The 14,584-nt window shown below is 48.5% G+C and overlaps 1 protein-coding gene across 2 annotated transcripts; it reads left to right on the top strand.

Moving 5' to 3' along the window:
• Positions 1-516: 516 nt before the first annotated feature.
• cds1 (CDP-diacylglycerol synthase (phosphatidate cytidylyltransferase) 1) lies at positions 517-14,409 on the top strand. 2 transcript variants are annotated; one of them, XM_028995496.1, is made up of 13 exons: positions 517-827; positions 6,323-6,471; positions 7,349-7,445; positions 8,180-8,277; positions 8,886-9,025; positions 9,631-9,689; positions 10,019-10,101; positions 11,042-11,129; positions 11,528-11,596; positions 11,692-11,844; positions 12,326-12,442; positions 12,533-12,636; positions 12,915-14,409. In XM_028995496.1, the coding sequence occupies exons 1-13, from the start codon at positions 762-764 to the stop codon at positions 13,048-13,050; spliced, it is 1,359 nt and encodes a 452-aa protein (XP_028851329.1). In that variant the 5' UTR covers positions 517-761; the 3' UTR covers positions 13,051-14,409. The 2 variants fall into 2 exon arrangements, with proteins under 2 accessions (XP_028851329.1, XP_028851328.1); XM_028995495.1 differs by having other exon boundaries at positions 519-827; positions 12,323-12,442.
• Positions 14,410-14,584: the final 175 nt, after the last annotated feature.

A 14,584-nucleotide genomic window follows, 5' to 3' on the forward strand; every position in this document is an offset into this window, starting at 1 on the left:
TCATGGCAGGAAGTGGATCATGAGGCAGTGCGAGTGTCTCTCTCTCTCTCTCCCCCCCTTGTCTTACCCATCCTCTCACTCACTCTCTCTCCCTGGTGTCACACCCCCCCTCTCTCATATCTCACCCCTCCTGTCTCTCTCTCTCATGTCTCAGCCCTTCCCTCTCTCTCTCATATCGCACCCCTCCTGTCTCTCTCTCCCGTGTCTCACCCCTCCTCTCTCTCTCTCTCTCTCTCTGCCGTGTCTCACCCCTCCTCTCTCTCTCTCTGCCGTGTCTCACCCCTTCTCTCTCTCTCTCTCTGCCGTGTCTCACCCCTCCTCTCTCTCTCTCTCTCTCTGCCGTGTCTCACCCCTCCTCTCTCTCTCTCTGCCGTGTCTCACCCCTCCTCTCCCTCTCTCTGCCGTGTCTCACCCCTCCTCTCTCTCTCTCTCTCTCTGCCGTGTCTCACCCCTCCTCTCTCTCTCTCTGCCGTGTCTCACCCCTCCTCTCTCTCTCTCTCTCTGCCGTGTCTCACCCCTCCTCTCTCTCTCTCTCTCTGCCGTGTCTCACCCCTCCTCTCCCTCTCTCCTGCAGTGTCGCTGTGGTTCCTGTCACCGCGTTTCTCTCCTCTCATCGCGGTCCTCCAGCCCTCGGCGCAGCCGCGTTTCTCCGGCGTCCGACGGCGGGCCGCGTTTCGGACCGGACCCGCGATCGCCACCGCGGACCCCGGGGGGGAAGGCAGCAGCAGCTCGGTTCGCACCCGGATCTTCGGATCGAGGAAATGACCGAGCTGCGGCGGCGCGGGGCTGCCGCAGACCCGGACAGCACCGACAACCTCAGCGACAAGGTGAGGCGCGTTAAAGGCCCCGTCCCGTCCGTCCCGTCCCGTCCCGTCCCCGGCCGCAGCTCCGCGGACGACGACTCGGTGTGAGCGGCCGTTTCAGGATTTCCTGCCGGAGCGGACCGCCTCACCTGGGGCCGGTGATCGGGGTGTGTGTGTGTGTGTGTGTGGGGGGGGGCTATAAAGGTCACTTTACTGGACATAAACCGAGTGGTCAGCGGTCATTTGTCCGGTTTTGAACCACGTGAAGCGCCGAATTATCAGCTATCGCGAGACTCTGAGCTTAGTGGCGGCGCGGCAGAGCGCGGCAGGTGTGACACACCTGTCCTCACCTGTCCGTCTCAGGTGTCACCTGACCGTGGGCGGGGCCAGCGCACGGCGCAAGGCCTGATGGGACTGTGGCTGTTCTGCGGCTCTTCCGACGCTTCGGGCTGAGGGGTGTGGTGACCTTTGAACTTTTCGAAGTTTGCCTTGCAGGCAGGAGGAAAATACACTGACCAGCCGTGACATTAAGGCCACCTGCTTAATATTGAGCAGCAGGTCCTCAAGGTGCCTTGTGGTCCAGTTCTGATGATCAGAGCTTTTGGTGGTGGGACCCAGGTCAGTGTGGGATTTTATTGGGGTCAAGCCAGGCCCTCTCTCCCCACGTCCGTAGGTCCCGGCCACTTGCAGACCAGGAACATCCCACAGGATCTAAGATCCGTGCGTCTGGTCAGCACAGTTTGTCGCCAAACTGACCATTTTTTCAGCCTTCCACTGTAAACAGATCTTCACTCTTATTCACCTCACGTTCATGCAGCCATAATATTATGGCCGATCAAGGTAATAATCCACTGCTTGGTCCTGGCCGCTGGCTGCTGCATTATTCAGGATCTTCTGGGTTAAATGAGCCCTTCTGCAGGTCATCTCAGCAGCTGATGGAGCGTTATGGAGACATTATCTCCAAATGGCATTTAATCCACCGAACCCTCTGCTGCTACGCTACCTGCCGTCACGTTCAATATGAAATATGAGGCATTGCAACTGTTGCTGTTTGGTGCTAACGTTGGAGTTGAAACGTTTGTTCCACTGTTGTGGAGGAGGATTACCATAGACACATCACCACAAAACACCCCAACACACACACACACACACATATGCAGTTCGGTACAGTAGTGTGTGTTTATTTAATGGACTGATCCAGGTCACATTTCGGTCAGTTTTTCCTTGTCGTCGCGCTCATCTGTGACCTTCCACTTGAGTGCAGTCTGTGTCTGTGTCTACAAAGCCAAGCATGGAGCAGCACCATCCTACCTCACAGCCCTTATTACATCTCGCACTGCACCTCGTATACTCCGAGCCTCCAGTACTGCTCGCCTGGTCCCTCCATCGCTGAAGGTAAAAGGAAGACCCTCATATAGACTCTTCTCCGTCTTGGCCCCTCGGTGGTGGAATGAACTTCCTCTTGAGGTCAGAACACTGAGCACTTTCAAACGGCAGCTCAAGACCTTCCTCTTTAGAGAATATTTAGATGAACGTATTGCCTGACTTTTGTACAGAAACTACAACAGAGTGAATAAAAAGATTGTATTCATAGTTGGGGGTCCTAGTGAACCAGAACTGATCACTTCCTCGATGGTAACATGGAAGCAGGTTGTAAGTCGCTCTGGATAAGGGCGTCCGCCAAATGCCTTAAATATAAATGTGAATGTAAATGTGTGTGTCCAGTGCAGTGTGTGTTAATGTGGCACCGCTAGTCTTTTTGTGTTTGTAAGGGGCAGGTGAAGGTCAGTCAGGGGTCAACTACACACCCTCTCAGCTTCCACCTGTTACTGCCAATCAGATTCTGCGTTTGAATGCGTGAGAGTGTGTGCACGTGTGTGTGTGTGTGTGTGTGTGTGTGTGTGTGTGTTTATGAAGTCACTTCCACCGTGGCCGGCGCCAGGGTGGTAGTAGCCTAGTGGGTAACACACTCGCCTATGAACCAGAAGACCCGGGTTCGAATCCCACTTACTACCATTGTGTCCCTGAGCAAGACACTTAACCCTAAATTGCTCCAGGGGGGGACTGTCCCTGTAACTACTGATTGTAAGTCGCTCTGGATAAGGGCGTCTGATAAATGCCGTAAATGTAAATGATGTAATGGATTACTATAGGCTCGTTTGTGGCCGGCTGACGAGTCCCTAACGCTGCGTTTCCGCGTTCCGCTCCGTCCACTCGCTGACTCTGACCTTTGCTTGCGGGTCGGTGAGTTGTTCTGACCTTTGAAGTAGATTCCAGAGAAGCCGCCGGCCGTCAAATTCACTGTGACCTCTGAACTCCGGGGCCGAATCTGGGGAGAAATCACTTCCCTCCGGCGACCCTGTCTGGAAACAGGAAGTGGTGATACAGTAAAGAAAAGACGTGGTCAGTAAAATAATTAATTGTTGTCTTCAATTTCCACGATTCACCAGGACGACTGTGTGTGTGTGTGTGTGTGTGTGTTTGTTTGTCTGCATACCTCACTGAGGTCTCATGAAATAATCAGGCACGGTCTTTTCTTACAGCCATGGGAGAAGCCGGGTCCGGTGTGGTGGTGGCGGCGGTGGCGGTGACCCCGCTGCTTAATAAACCTGCTCCTGGTCACCACAGCAACGCAGGTCATTAGCGTCCGGGGGCAAAAGCCCTGAACCGGCTCAGCTGAATTTAAAGTCGCTTTCTCTCCGCCGCGTGCCGCGTTTAGCTGCCTGACCGGCGAGTCTGACCACGAAGGGGCAAGAAGGCCACCGAACGCCACAGAGCTCCCCGTGCGTCGCGGCACGCCGGTGTGTGTTGTTCTTTTGAGAGAGAGTGAGGGCTGATCTCGGGTTTCTGAACCGGCAGACAGACTGTTGCAGGACTCAGCACAACACAGTAGAGCTGAGTGCAGCAACACACACACAGACACACACACACACACACAGCCAAGCACTAAACTCACCCCTGTGTCCCCTGAGGCCCTGCAACCTTGGATCCCGCTCAAGTTTAGTATAACGGCTTAAATGTTGTAAAGCGTTCAATCCCAGTACAAATTATGTAAAGATTTCTTCATATTCCCCATATTCACACATTTACAGCATTTATCCAGAGCGACTTACAATCAGTAGTTACAGGGACAGTCCCCCTGGAGACACTCAGGGTTAAGTGTCTTGCTCAGGGACACAATGGTAGTAAGTGGGATTTGAACCTGGGTCTTCTGGTTCATAGGGGAGCGTGTTACCCACTAGGCTGCAACACACTTGTCAAGCAGACGGGGCACAACAAGGCTCCAACAAGGCTCAGCTACTTTACTTGGTTGTTCAGCAGTTGGGTTATACTTTTGTCACCGTATACAACACTGTGTCACTGCTGTGGCACTATGGTGCGGCTGTGGAGTCACACACATTGAATGAGGCCGCCTGTCCTTCGGGGACATTAGCGATCGCAGATAAACAGTTGTCTAGTGGGTAACACACTCGCCTATGAAGACAGTCCCAGGTTCAAACCCCACTAACTACCATCGTGTCCCTGAGCAAAACCCTGAGTGTCTCCAGGGGGGGACTGTCCCTGTAACTACTGATTGTAAGTCGCTTTGGATAAGGGCGTCTGATTAATGTCATTGTCTATATAGCATATTCTCTTGAAATACTGGACTCAATATAACTGTAAATGCGAGGGCAGTTCCAAATCTGATATTAACCGGTTTTTAATTAGCCTTGAACAAAAGGGACGTTGTCTTCTTGTTTTTGTCCAACTCTTGTCATTTTGAGCTTGTACTGCCAGCCCTTATTGCTGAATTCTGCCTTCATCTTGTTATTTGGCAAACTTCATCAGTTAAAAACACCAATGCCTGCAGCTGAGTGAGCAGTAAAGCTCAACCCCGCCACCCCATCACGTCCTCCTCGACTCCGCACAAGCCCCACTCCAGCGTCCTTTAGTCACAGTCAGTTTGACTCGTGTGGAACGTCGCGGCCACATCAGACTTTCTGAGGCTGAACGTCCAGGTAGACGAAGATGATCAGAAGCATCTGGAACGTGAGGTGGTGAAAGCTGAATGGCAGAATTCTTCTTACTGCGGTTTACGTTTTACGGTGTTTGTAATGCATTCACCTTCACGCACTCATCGCTCAGTCTCCAGTGAGCAATGTGGGGCAGTGGTGACCTAGCGGTTAAGGAAGTGGCCCCGTAATCAGATGGCTGCCGGTTCGAATCCCGATCTGTGCTACTGAGGTACCACTGAGCAAAGCACCGTACCCACACACTGCTCCCCGGGCGCCTGTCATGGCTGCCCACTGCTCACTCAGGGGTGATGGGTTAAATGCAGAGGACACATTTCACTGTGTGCACCGTGTGCTGTGCTGCTGTCACTTCACTTTATCACTTTTATTATGTCCCCGATTTTGATGTATGAGCGTGTTCGTATGCTCTGGCCAGATAGAGTTGATACCCCAGCTAGTACATTGTTCGATATTTTATGCCAATGATCCCTGCATGGAGAATTTTTTCGTTTTTTTTAAAGCTGGGTACCTGCTGCAAGCTGAATGAATGTCTCGCGTTGAATGTAACTGCTGATGAGGGCGTCTGGAAGTGGCCGGCAGATGAGATGAGATGGGAAAAACCTCCAGGCCAGAGAAACCAGCCGCACGGCACGAAACCTTCCGGTCGTCAGGGGGTGGAGCGCGGGTGATTTGCTGAGCTGAGGCCGCACATTGCTGCACGAGCGACGTCCGGTGATGTCGGCACTTGACGTCGAGTTCTGAATGAGTCGGCCTGCCCTGGTGTAAATCGGTCCAGATGATCGAGACGAGGCCGAAGGGCTTCGTCACTAGTCCTGCTCAGGATGAAAGGAGACGCGGTGGGGAAAAAAAACGTACAAATGACAGATTTACGTATTTGAAACCAACAACATTCTAACCATTTAAGAGGTTAGAGGTTAACCATCAGAGAGGAGGTCAATCTTTTTTAATGAAATTATGGAAACAAATGAAATCTGCTCATGCAAGATCTCATCTCCGGACGGTGTTCAGATGCTTCCGATGAAAGGGGCCTCTGTTCCTTCTGCTCGCCATCCTCCACGCCGCATTAAAACGACCCCGGGGCCTTTTTGCCTGACATTTGCATCGGATTTGCGTCGGCACGCCGCTTCCCTCAATCAGCGTGTCTGTCTGGCAACAGGAAGCTGCGAAATCGGAGTCCTCCGCGGGTCACCATGTGATCCGCGGGACGTGACCAGCTGACATAAAGGACGTGGCCATGCCTTCACCCCAGAGTTATGGCTGTGTGTGTGTGTGTGTGTGTGTGTGTGTGTGTGTATATATATATATATATATATATGTGTGTGTGTGTGTGTGTGTGTGTGTGTGTGTGTGTGTGTGTATATATATATATATATGTGTGTGTGTGTGTGTGTGTGATATATATATATACACACACACACACACATATATGTGTATATATATATAATGGATGAATGTACATAGGATGCAATGAATTGAAAAAGTCTGTGTGTTTTGTGTGTGTTGCAGGAAGCCGATGGAGACGACAGACTCGGCCTGGTTGGGGACGCCGAGGGGGAGTGTGAGGGAGACACTAAGGCCAACACACCGGACGTCCCCCCGTCCGCCGATAACACTCCAGAGTACCTTAACAAGGCCCTGGAGGGCCTGTCGTCCAGGTAACCCGCCGGTGACTTGTGTGGCACGGCAGACTGCTCAGTCAGTATAAGCCCTGGCCCTCTGGCTGGCTCTGATTGGACAGCGTCGGGTTGCTCGACACAGAGGGGGAACTCCCCTCTGCGGTGAAAGGTTCCACTTTGTGAAATAGTACTCCCATTCGGACGCCCGCTGACGTAAACGGAGCGGCGCCGGTGTCATGCCGGGCCCTCCGCTGAAGGTGAGCGTTTGGATGCCAGTGAGCGGGGATCACGGCGGGAAGTCTTCCAGACTGTGCTGGGCCCTTTTCCCGGTGGGGCTGGGTGGGGCTGTAAGATTAATTCTAGTGGCCATGTTAAAAGCTGCTCTTCCAGCTGCTCTCCAATGAGAACGCAAGGTGATGTGCCGGAGCGTATAACGTGATAACGACAGGAGGATCCGAACCAACAAGTAGTGAGATTTGGGGGTGGGGTCTGAGGATTGGTTAGGGCTGCTCTAATCCTTGCTGGTCTGATGGGATTAGCAGTAGCTGTTCGTCCTGTGTGGCAGGTCAGACAGGCCTCACACACACACACACACACACACACACACACACACACACTCACTCATGCCGTCAGTAAAGTGGCCTCACGCTAGCAGTGCTAAACGATGACGCTGCATTTTTTTTGTAAACCCCGTTGACAAATTCTTTCTTTTTGTTCTCTGTGTGTGTGTGTGTGTGTGTTTATGAGTGAATGAGCGGGGAAACGAAAGCGAGAACGTCTGTGCCTGTTAGCACTGTGGAAGTGTGTGGTTGTGTATGCATCCTGCTGATTTTGGGTGACTAACAGATGGAACCACTGTTACTTACCGGCATATCCTGTGCGTGTGTGTGTGTGTGTGTGTGTGTGTGTTCGACAGATGGAGGAACTGGTGGATACGAGGCATTTTATCATTAACGATGATCTCAGGCTTCTTCCTCATCATCTATCTGGGACCAGTGATGTTGATTATTGTGGTGTGTGACTTATATTCCATATACGCTACAGAATTTGAAACACTTTTCTTTTTATTTGTAGTAAATGTTCTGTATGGTAAAGGGGCAAGGTGAAAATCTGTGTCTGCATCTCAACCAATCGCTGTTTCTCACTCTCCCTGGTCGTTTGCATCAACATTTGCATTACTGCATTTGATTGGCTGGCTCTTGCTCCATGCTCAAAACTGTTCAACATTTTTTTACTTTCTTCCGCAAACAATGTCAAGAGACCGACCCGCAATCCATTTCTATTTTCTCTGTAACGGACTTATGTCTAAAAAAATTTATCTTTATTAATTTTGTTCCAAAATGTGGAATTAATTTATTATTTTTTTTATTGATTGACAACCTGATTGTAAGCATACATTTTTTTTTATGTCACATGACACAACAAAAAGTCACATGGCTTCAAAATTACCGGGCTTGGTATGCACTTCTTGCAGAACAGAGCGGTGTCGCCTGCTGTTAGAAATAATGCTGGCCGCTGCATTCGCTGCAGTATTGTCACGTTTTAACCACATTTAGAACATTTTTGCTTTAGTTTTTGTGCAAGTCTCTAATGGAAGCGTGACTAGTGACTACTACTCTCTCCGCCTTTGTATAAATTTGCATGCAGCTCAGATTTCTCCACACGTTGCACCTTTAAAAGTTAAGTAGCCCCCACCCCGCCCCCCATCCCGGATGAACGCTGGACAGATCGCTTCCTTTTCTTGCAGGTCATGAGTGTCCAGATTAAGTGTTTCCAGGAGATCATCACCATCGGATACAGAGTTTATCATTCCTACGAGCTGCCCTGGTTCCGAACACTCAGCTGGTACGTCCACAGGATCGCACACATGCAATCGCACACACCCTGATGCACTTTTACGGGTTCGCTCACGGTGTGAGAGTGTGTGCGTACATTCATACGTCTGCGAGTGGGTGTGTCTGACTTGGGTGTCCTTTGTTCCCTCCCTACGTGTGTGTGAACTCAGTTTCCCTGGCAGTACAATAACCTCTGTGTGGGTGTGCACACACATCCAAAGACACACACACACAATGCAACACAATCAGTTCGACTTGAGCAAAGTGCAATGCCATGCTGGAATGGAGTGGAAAGTACAGCAATGCACGCTGCCTAGCCACCAACTCACACACAGACTACACAAACAAGTCCTTCACTTTCTGACCAAAGGGCCCTGTGTGCGAGAACACACTGGTCACAGTGGAGATGTGTTGGTGTCAGCATCACTCCCAACTTTCTACACGGCAGCCGGTATCGTGCAATTATTTCAGTCTCCACGACCATGAACATACCAGGTATTTCAGTGGGGTGACAAACACGTCCCAGGACCACGCCCACTACCGTCACAATCATCCGCGCGTTCATCCACTAAGGGATGGACTGAGTCGCTTTTTTCTCCATTTGTGTGTCTGATCCAGGTACTTCCTGATCTGCGTCAACTATTTCTTCTATGGCGAGACGGTGGCGGACTACTTTGGAGCGCTGGTGCAGAGAGAGGAGCCTTTACAGTTCCTGGTGCGCTACCACCGCTTCATCTCGTTCGCACTTTACCTGGCAGGTGAGAGCCACGCCCACGCAAACCCCACGCCTGAGCCTGGCTTTGCCCGAACACATGCCAGCATACACACAGCAGAGCAGAAATTCACTTTAACATATTAAATATATATTTAAATAGTTCTGTTATTTGTCATTGAGACCCGCCCACAGCCTAGTGTGTTTTGGCGGTTAGTGATTGTGGAAGAGCAGACGGCCAAGCGAATTCAGACCTTGACTTTTGCTCTAAATCAAATATTATGGCCAGGATGAGAAGAGTCGCCAGTAACCTTGGCAACAGCAGAGATAGTCGTAGCTGACTGCACGCTATTCCCAAGTACTGATGTTGGCTTTACTTAATAAGATAAAATGTGCTACCGTACAAAAGAGAATATCACAATACAAAAAAAAATTCCATGCAATACATCACATTGAATAACTAATAAACGTCACAATGATGTCATCATAGGGATCATTGAGGTCAACAGAAGTGAAGAAAGAGAAAGGAGAATTAAAGGGTCATAGGTCAGGCCCCCAGATGTTCCTGTGCAGCCGATGTCATTTGGTGAATGTCTTTATTTGAGATGCTTTTTCTCATGTGAAGAACCCGTGTTGTTTTGCCCTTTGCAGGTTTCTGCATGTTTGTGCTGAGTTTAGTGAAGAAACACTATCGCCTGCAGTTTTACATGGTGTGTATTCCCTACATAACCCGCATTCACTGACATCACCTCACACGCTTGTGCGTGGTGCCATCCCAGAATGCATCTGGAATCTGTGATGTGTATGTTGTGTGTTGCTGAGCGTTGGTAATAAACGGTCTCTTGCATGTGGTAAAGTCCGGTATTTTGCCGTATTGTACTTAATGTTGATTATGTTGTCCACTCAGACTGACCTCTCCCCTACTTACCTCTGCACTGGCACACCGGCCGGCCTTTATGCAACGAGTGTGTGTTGGGGGTGATCAGGCTGCATTCCCACGGTTGAAGCGGTGTTGTGTGTGTTGTGTTTACCATTCCAGTTTGCGTGGACCCATGTGACGCTGTTGATTGTGGTCACTCAGTCTCATCTTGTCATTCAGAACCTGTTTGAGGGAATGATCTGGTAAGCAGGAACCAGACGCTCTCGCCCTCAGATTTAAAACATGGAGGTTGTTTTTTTTTTTTCCCCTGCCTATGAATGTCCCTGTTCAGTCTAAAAGCAGGATCCCGTTAGGATATGCATATATGCATATATGCACCTCACATACAAAGTACGTACGTCATTACACCACCTATACTCATATACACCACTATACTCATTCTCATGTGCATGGCATTGATAAACCATAATGATTCAATTGGCTGCTTGACACATGACAATCCCTATACCCCCACCCAATACCGGATATTAGTGAAGTAAAATGATTGTCAATGTGTCATTGTGAAACACAGCACACAGTGCACACAATGAATTGCTTTTAACCATTCACACGTGGTGAACAGTGGGCAGCCATGACAGGCGCCTGGGGCACCTCAGTGGCACCATGGCGGTTTGGGATTCGAACATGCAACCTTCAGATTACAGGTCCGTTTCCTTACCTCCTACCCATCCACACATAGTAGCCCAATATAACCTATAAATGCTGGACCTGCCCTGCCCCAGACATAATGACCTGGCCCAGTTCAATTTTGCATGATGGTCCTAAGCAGGACACAGTATTATGCAAATAAATGGAAATTCCATGTGGAATCCTGCTCTCAGATTTAACATTGGCGCTCTTGACGATCAGTGGCTTAAGGGGATATTCTGGAACTTTTTCACAGCATCATAAATATTATGAAATATAATGTGAATATTAAAAATCATAGAATAAAACCCCTTATTTTTTATTTGTTCACATTTGAAGGTTTAATGGTGATTCAGCTTATTGGCTTAATTTTAGTCAAGTCCCTTGTTTATGTTATAAGGTTTGATTCTAGAATATTCCTTTATTAGCCTGGTGTGTGTCTTAATGAGTTTGTAACTTTATTTTAATTTATGAGCCTCCGCCCTTCTATTCCAGGTTTATTGTCCCAATTTCCATTGTAATATGTAATGACATCATGGCCTACCTGTTTGGCTTCTTTTTTGGCAGAACCCCACTTATCAAGGTAAGCGGACTCCTCTTTGATGGGAAAGTGGAACACATCCAGATCACTGAAGTGCTTCCAGCCTTGTTACACCATTCTGGGCCTTATTAGCTCTTAGTTCATTGAGTCATTTTTGATTAGTAACTGACCCAGGTTGGAAATGGGTCTTCCTGTTTGAGAGTACTTGTTCCTAACTTGTAACTTTCTTATAGTCTGACTTCTGTAAGAAAAACTCCAACAGAGTGCATAAAATGATTGTATTTGTACTTGGGGTCTAGAACTAGCCAGAACTAATTAATTACTAACCTGAAAGCACGTTGTAAGTCACACTGGATAAGACCGTCTGCCAAATGCCATAAATGTAAATATAAAATGGGAATGGCTATAACTCATGCCGAGTGGTGTACTTCTCCCTGCAGCTCTCCCCTAAAAAGACATGGGAGGGGTTTATTGGTGGTTTCTTCTCAACAGTGGTGTTCAGTTTCATTGTGAGTAAACAGATCACCGTGTAGCTATTGAATCCCGAAGGCAGCTGGCAAGTTTTTTTTAATTGCAATCTTCTTCTTATTCATCTCTGCTGTAGTTCGCCTATCTGCTGTCTCAGTACCAGTATTTCGTTTGTCCAGTGGAGTACAACAGCGAGACAAACCGGTTTGCGGTGGAATGCCAGCCGCCAGACCTGTTCATACAGCAGGAGTACACGCTTCCCGCTGTGGTTGAGAACACAATTGGACAGGTGAGCATGTGAATGCTGCAGGTATTTTGCATTGAGAAATGAAGAGGCCCCAGTATTGAGCCTTGGGGTACCCCAGTGGAAATGGGCATTTTTCCTTACCAAGCTCACAACCTCATGTCAGCTTTCATTTTTTTTATAGAGCAACTTACAATTAGTGACTTTGTGGTCTTCTGGTCTTCCCACTAGGCTACTAACCTCACCCTACCACCCTTCTAAGACACTGCCTTAGAAGTACTGACTGCACTGCTGCAGCAGGAAATCCTCCTGCTTTTCCAACTTATTCTAGTTTTTTTGTTGCTTTACTGTGATGCACCTTTAGAAACCAGTTAGCCTAGTGGGTACAGACTCACCTATCAACCAGACAACCTCAAATCACAGGTTCAAATGCCACTTACTACCATTGTGTCCCTTTCTGATAAATGCCATAAATGTAAACCACATTTTGTTCACCTTTCCATTTGTGTCTGTCCATCTCTAGAAGACAGTGCACCTGTACCCCTTTCAGATCCACAGCGTGGCGCTGTCCTCATTCGCATCACTCATTGGTCCATTTGGTGGTTTTTTTGCCAGCGGCTTTAAGCGAGCTTTCAAGATCAAGGTAGGAGGAGGTCTGATATCTCTAGACGCAGGGGATGGACAACAAAACTATGTAGCATTAATTGCAATGCATGCTGTGGGATTCTTGCAGGACTTTGCCGACACTATCCCGGGACATGGTGGGATCATGGATCGCTTTGATTGTCAGTACCTGATGGCCACCTTCACCCACGTTTACATAGCGAGCTTTATCAGGTAATGAATCACTCACAGTCAGTGTGTTTCTTTGTATTTCCAGGCTACTTGCACAAGTGTGCATGTGTGTGGTCTATATAAAGAGATAGAGCACACACACCTCTTTGCAGATAACAGTATGATAATAGACAATGATCCCTGTGTGTAGGAGGTTAGGTGTGTTAAGGTTAGACGTGCTTGTGTAACTTTTTTTCTGTGTTAATATGTGCTCGTGTGCGTGTTGGATTTTATACTCTGTAACTGATTAACACTTTTTGTGTGTGTGTGTCCATCCACAGGGGGCCCAACCCCAGTAAGGTTCTCCAGCAACTGCTGGTCCTGCAGCCGGAACAGCAGCTCAGCATCTTCAACACACTGCGCTCTCACCTGCGCGAGAGAGGAATACTGCCCCCCGCTGTCCTGGAGGCTCAGTGAAGGACACAAGTTGGTGTGTTTGTGTGGAAGTTGGTTTTTCTATCCTGCACACACACTCACAAAAACTCAGACACACACATACACACACACACACACACACACACACACACACACATAGACGTCGGCCAGCTGCGGTGTGTCTTCCTAACCAATGACTGCAAACATCCAAGCTACATACGGGCCATGAAGAGGTACCACGACAACAACAGCATATTCTGGACCTGACCTTCAAGCAGGACCAGTCTGACGACGCCTACACCTGAGGTGGAGCGGCTGGCCACCGTCTTCCACCGAAGGATGAAAGGAAGTAAAAGATGAGATATAGTCATAACGATAATAATAACGTAAAGCACATGCTGAGTGAGTGTAGGGCCTGTCACGTCCTGCTGCCCAGGTTCCTCACTGGCCGAGAGGCCGTCACACTGATCACAGACCTCCGAGCTTCAGCCAATCAGAACACCGCCTGTGCAGCGAGCCTTCGTCCGCATGAGGAGGGTGAAGACCCCTACAGCGCATGTTCCTGATGTTGTTACTGCTGAAGTACGCCGTTCCTCCGCCCAGTACACGCCCTCAACTGTGCGACCATGAGCGCTGCCATGCAACGCAGCTGCACATGCACAGGCTTCACCTTACTGTACATAATAATATATAAACATATTGCACATGCAGTAGATCTATTAGAATGATGCATAACTGTGTGACTTGTCTAGAACCGCTACTTTTTAGAGCAACAAGAGTACTAAGGTGCAGAGCACATCCAGCATGAAGAGACTTTGAGGGGGGAGGGGCTTTCAGGTGGGCAGGTTATTGGGAGGGGGTCGGGTAGCGACCTTTAATGAGACGGAAACGGCATTAATTTCATTACCCCCCACCCCATGCACATTTTGAATAACAGCATCACTTGAACTGCATGGCCCACCAGTTTATTTACGGTATCGAAGAATACCTGCTCATCTTACCTCATCGCTATGACGTTTGGTTGGTTATTGTTGGTTATTATCATATTTTTTCATATAACAAATCCTAAACTTGCAACAAGTTCGCAGGTCTCGTCCCCTTCTCACTCAGAATCCACTGAGGTCCCTCGAGAGCAAGAAGGTGTGACCTCTGCAGAGACAGAGAGTAAAAAAACGGTTGTGATTTGGCTTTGACTGAAGCAGCTCTTGCTGTTTACGGTGTATAGTGACGGTGTTCGGGTTGTCCTGGGCCCTCCTCTTCTTTCAATGATTATTTATGATTTTATCAGAGTTGTTTTATAATATAAATCTATGGGTTATAGGAGGGATGTTTTATCACATTATGTGAAAAAAAAAAAAAAAGAAGTTGGGCTATATGTGATTTAAAAAAAAAAAAAAAAAAGTTGAACTATATTATTATTATTATTATTATTATTGTTATGCTATATATGGAGGTGAATAAACCTTTTTTTTTTTTTTTCTTTACCGCTTGTCTCGTGTTTGCTGCGTATCAATATCCTGAGTCCATGAACCCAACCCCCTTCCCCCGCCCAGAGCTCTGATGGACGGGCGGATAA

This window comes from Denticeps clupeoides, chromosome 11 (genome assembly GCF_900700375.1).
Source record: "Denticeps clupeoides chromosome 11, fDenClu1.1, whole genome shotgun sequence".
Taxonomy (NCBI): domain Eukaryota; kingdom Metazoa; phylum Chordata; class Actinopteri; order Clupeiformes; family Denticipitidae; genus Denticeps; species Denticeps clupeoides.

Bases quoted from the DNA above. Each gene is read 5' to 3' on its own strand.
- cds1 (XM_028995495.1), top strand. From the start codon at position 762: ATGACCGAGCTGCGGCGGCGCGGGGCTGCCGCAGACCCGGACAGCACC. The intron at 6,472-7,348 runs GTAACCCGCCGG...TGTGTTCGACAG, and splicing joins CTGGAGGGCCTGTCGTCCAG to ATGGAGGAACTGGTGGATAC. The intron at 10,102-11,041 runs GTAAGCAGGAAC...CTTCTATTCCAG, and splicing joins CTGTTTGAGGGAATGATCTG to GTTTATTGTCCCAATTTCCA.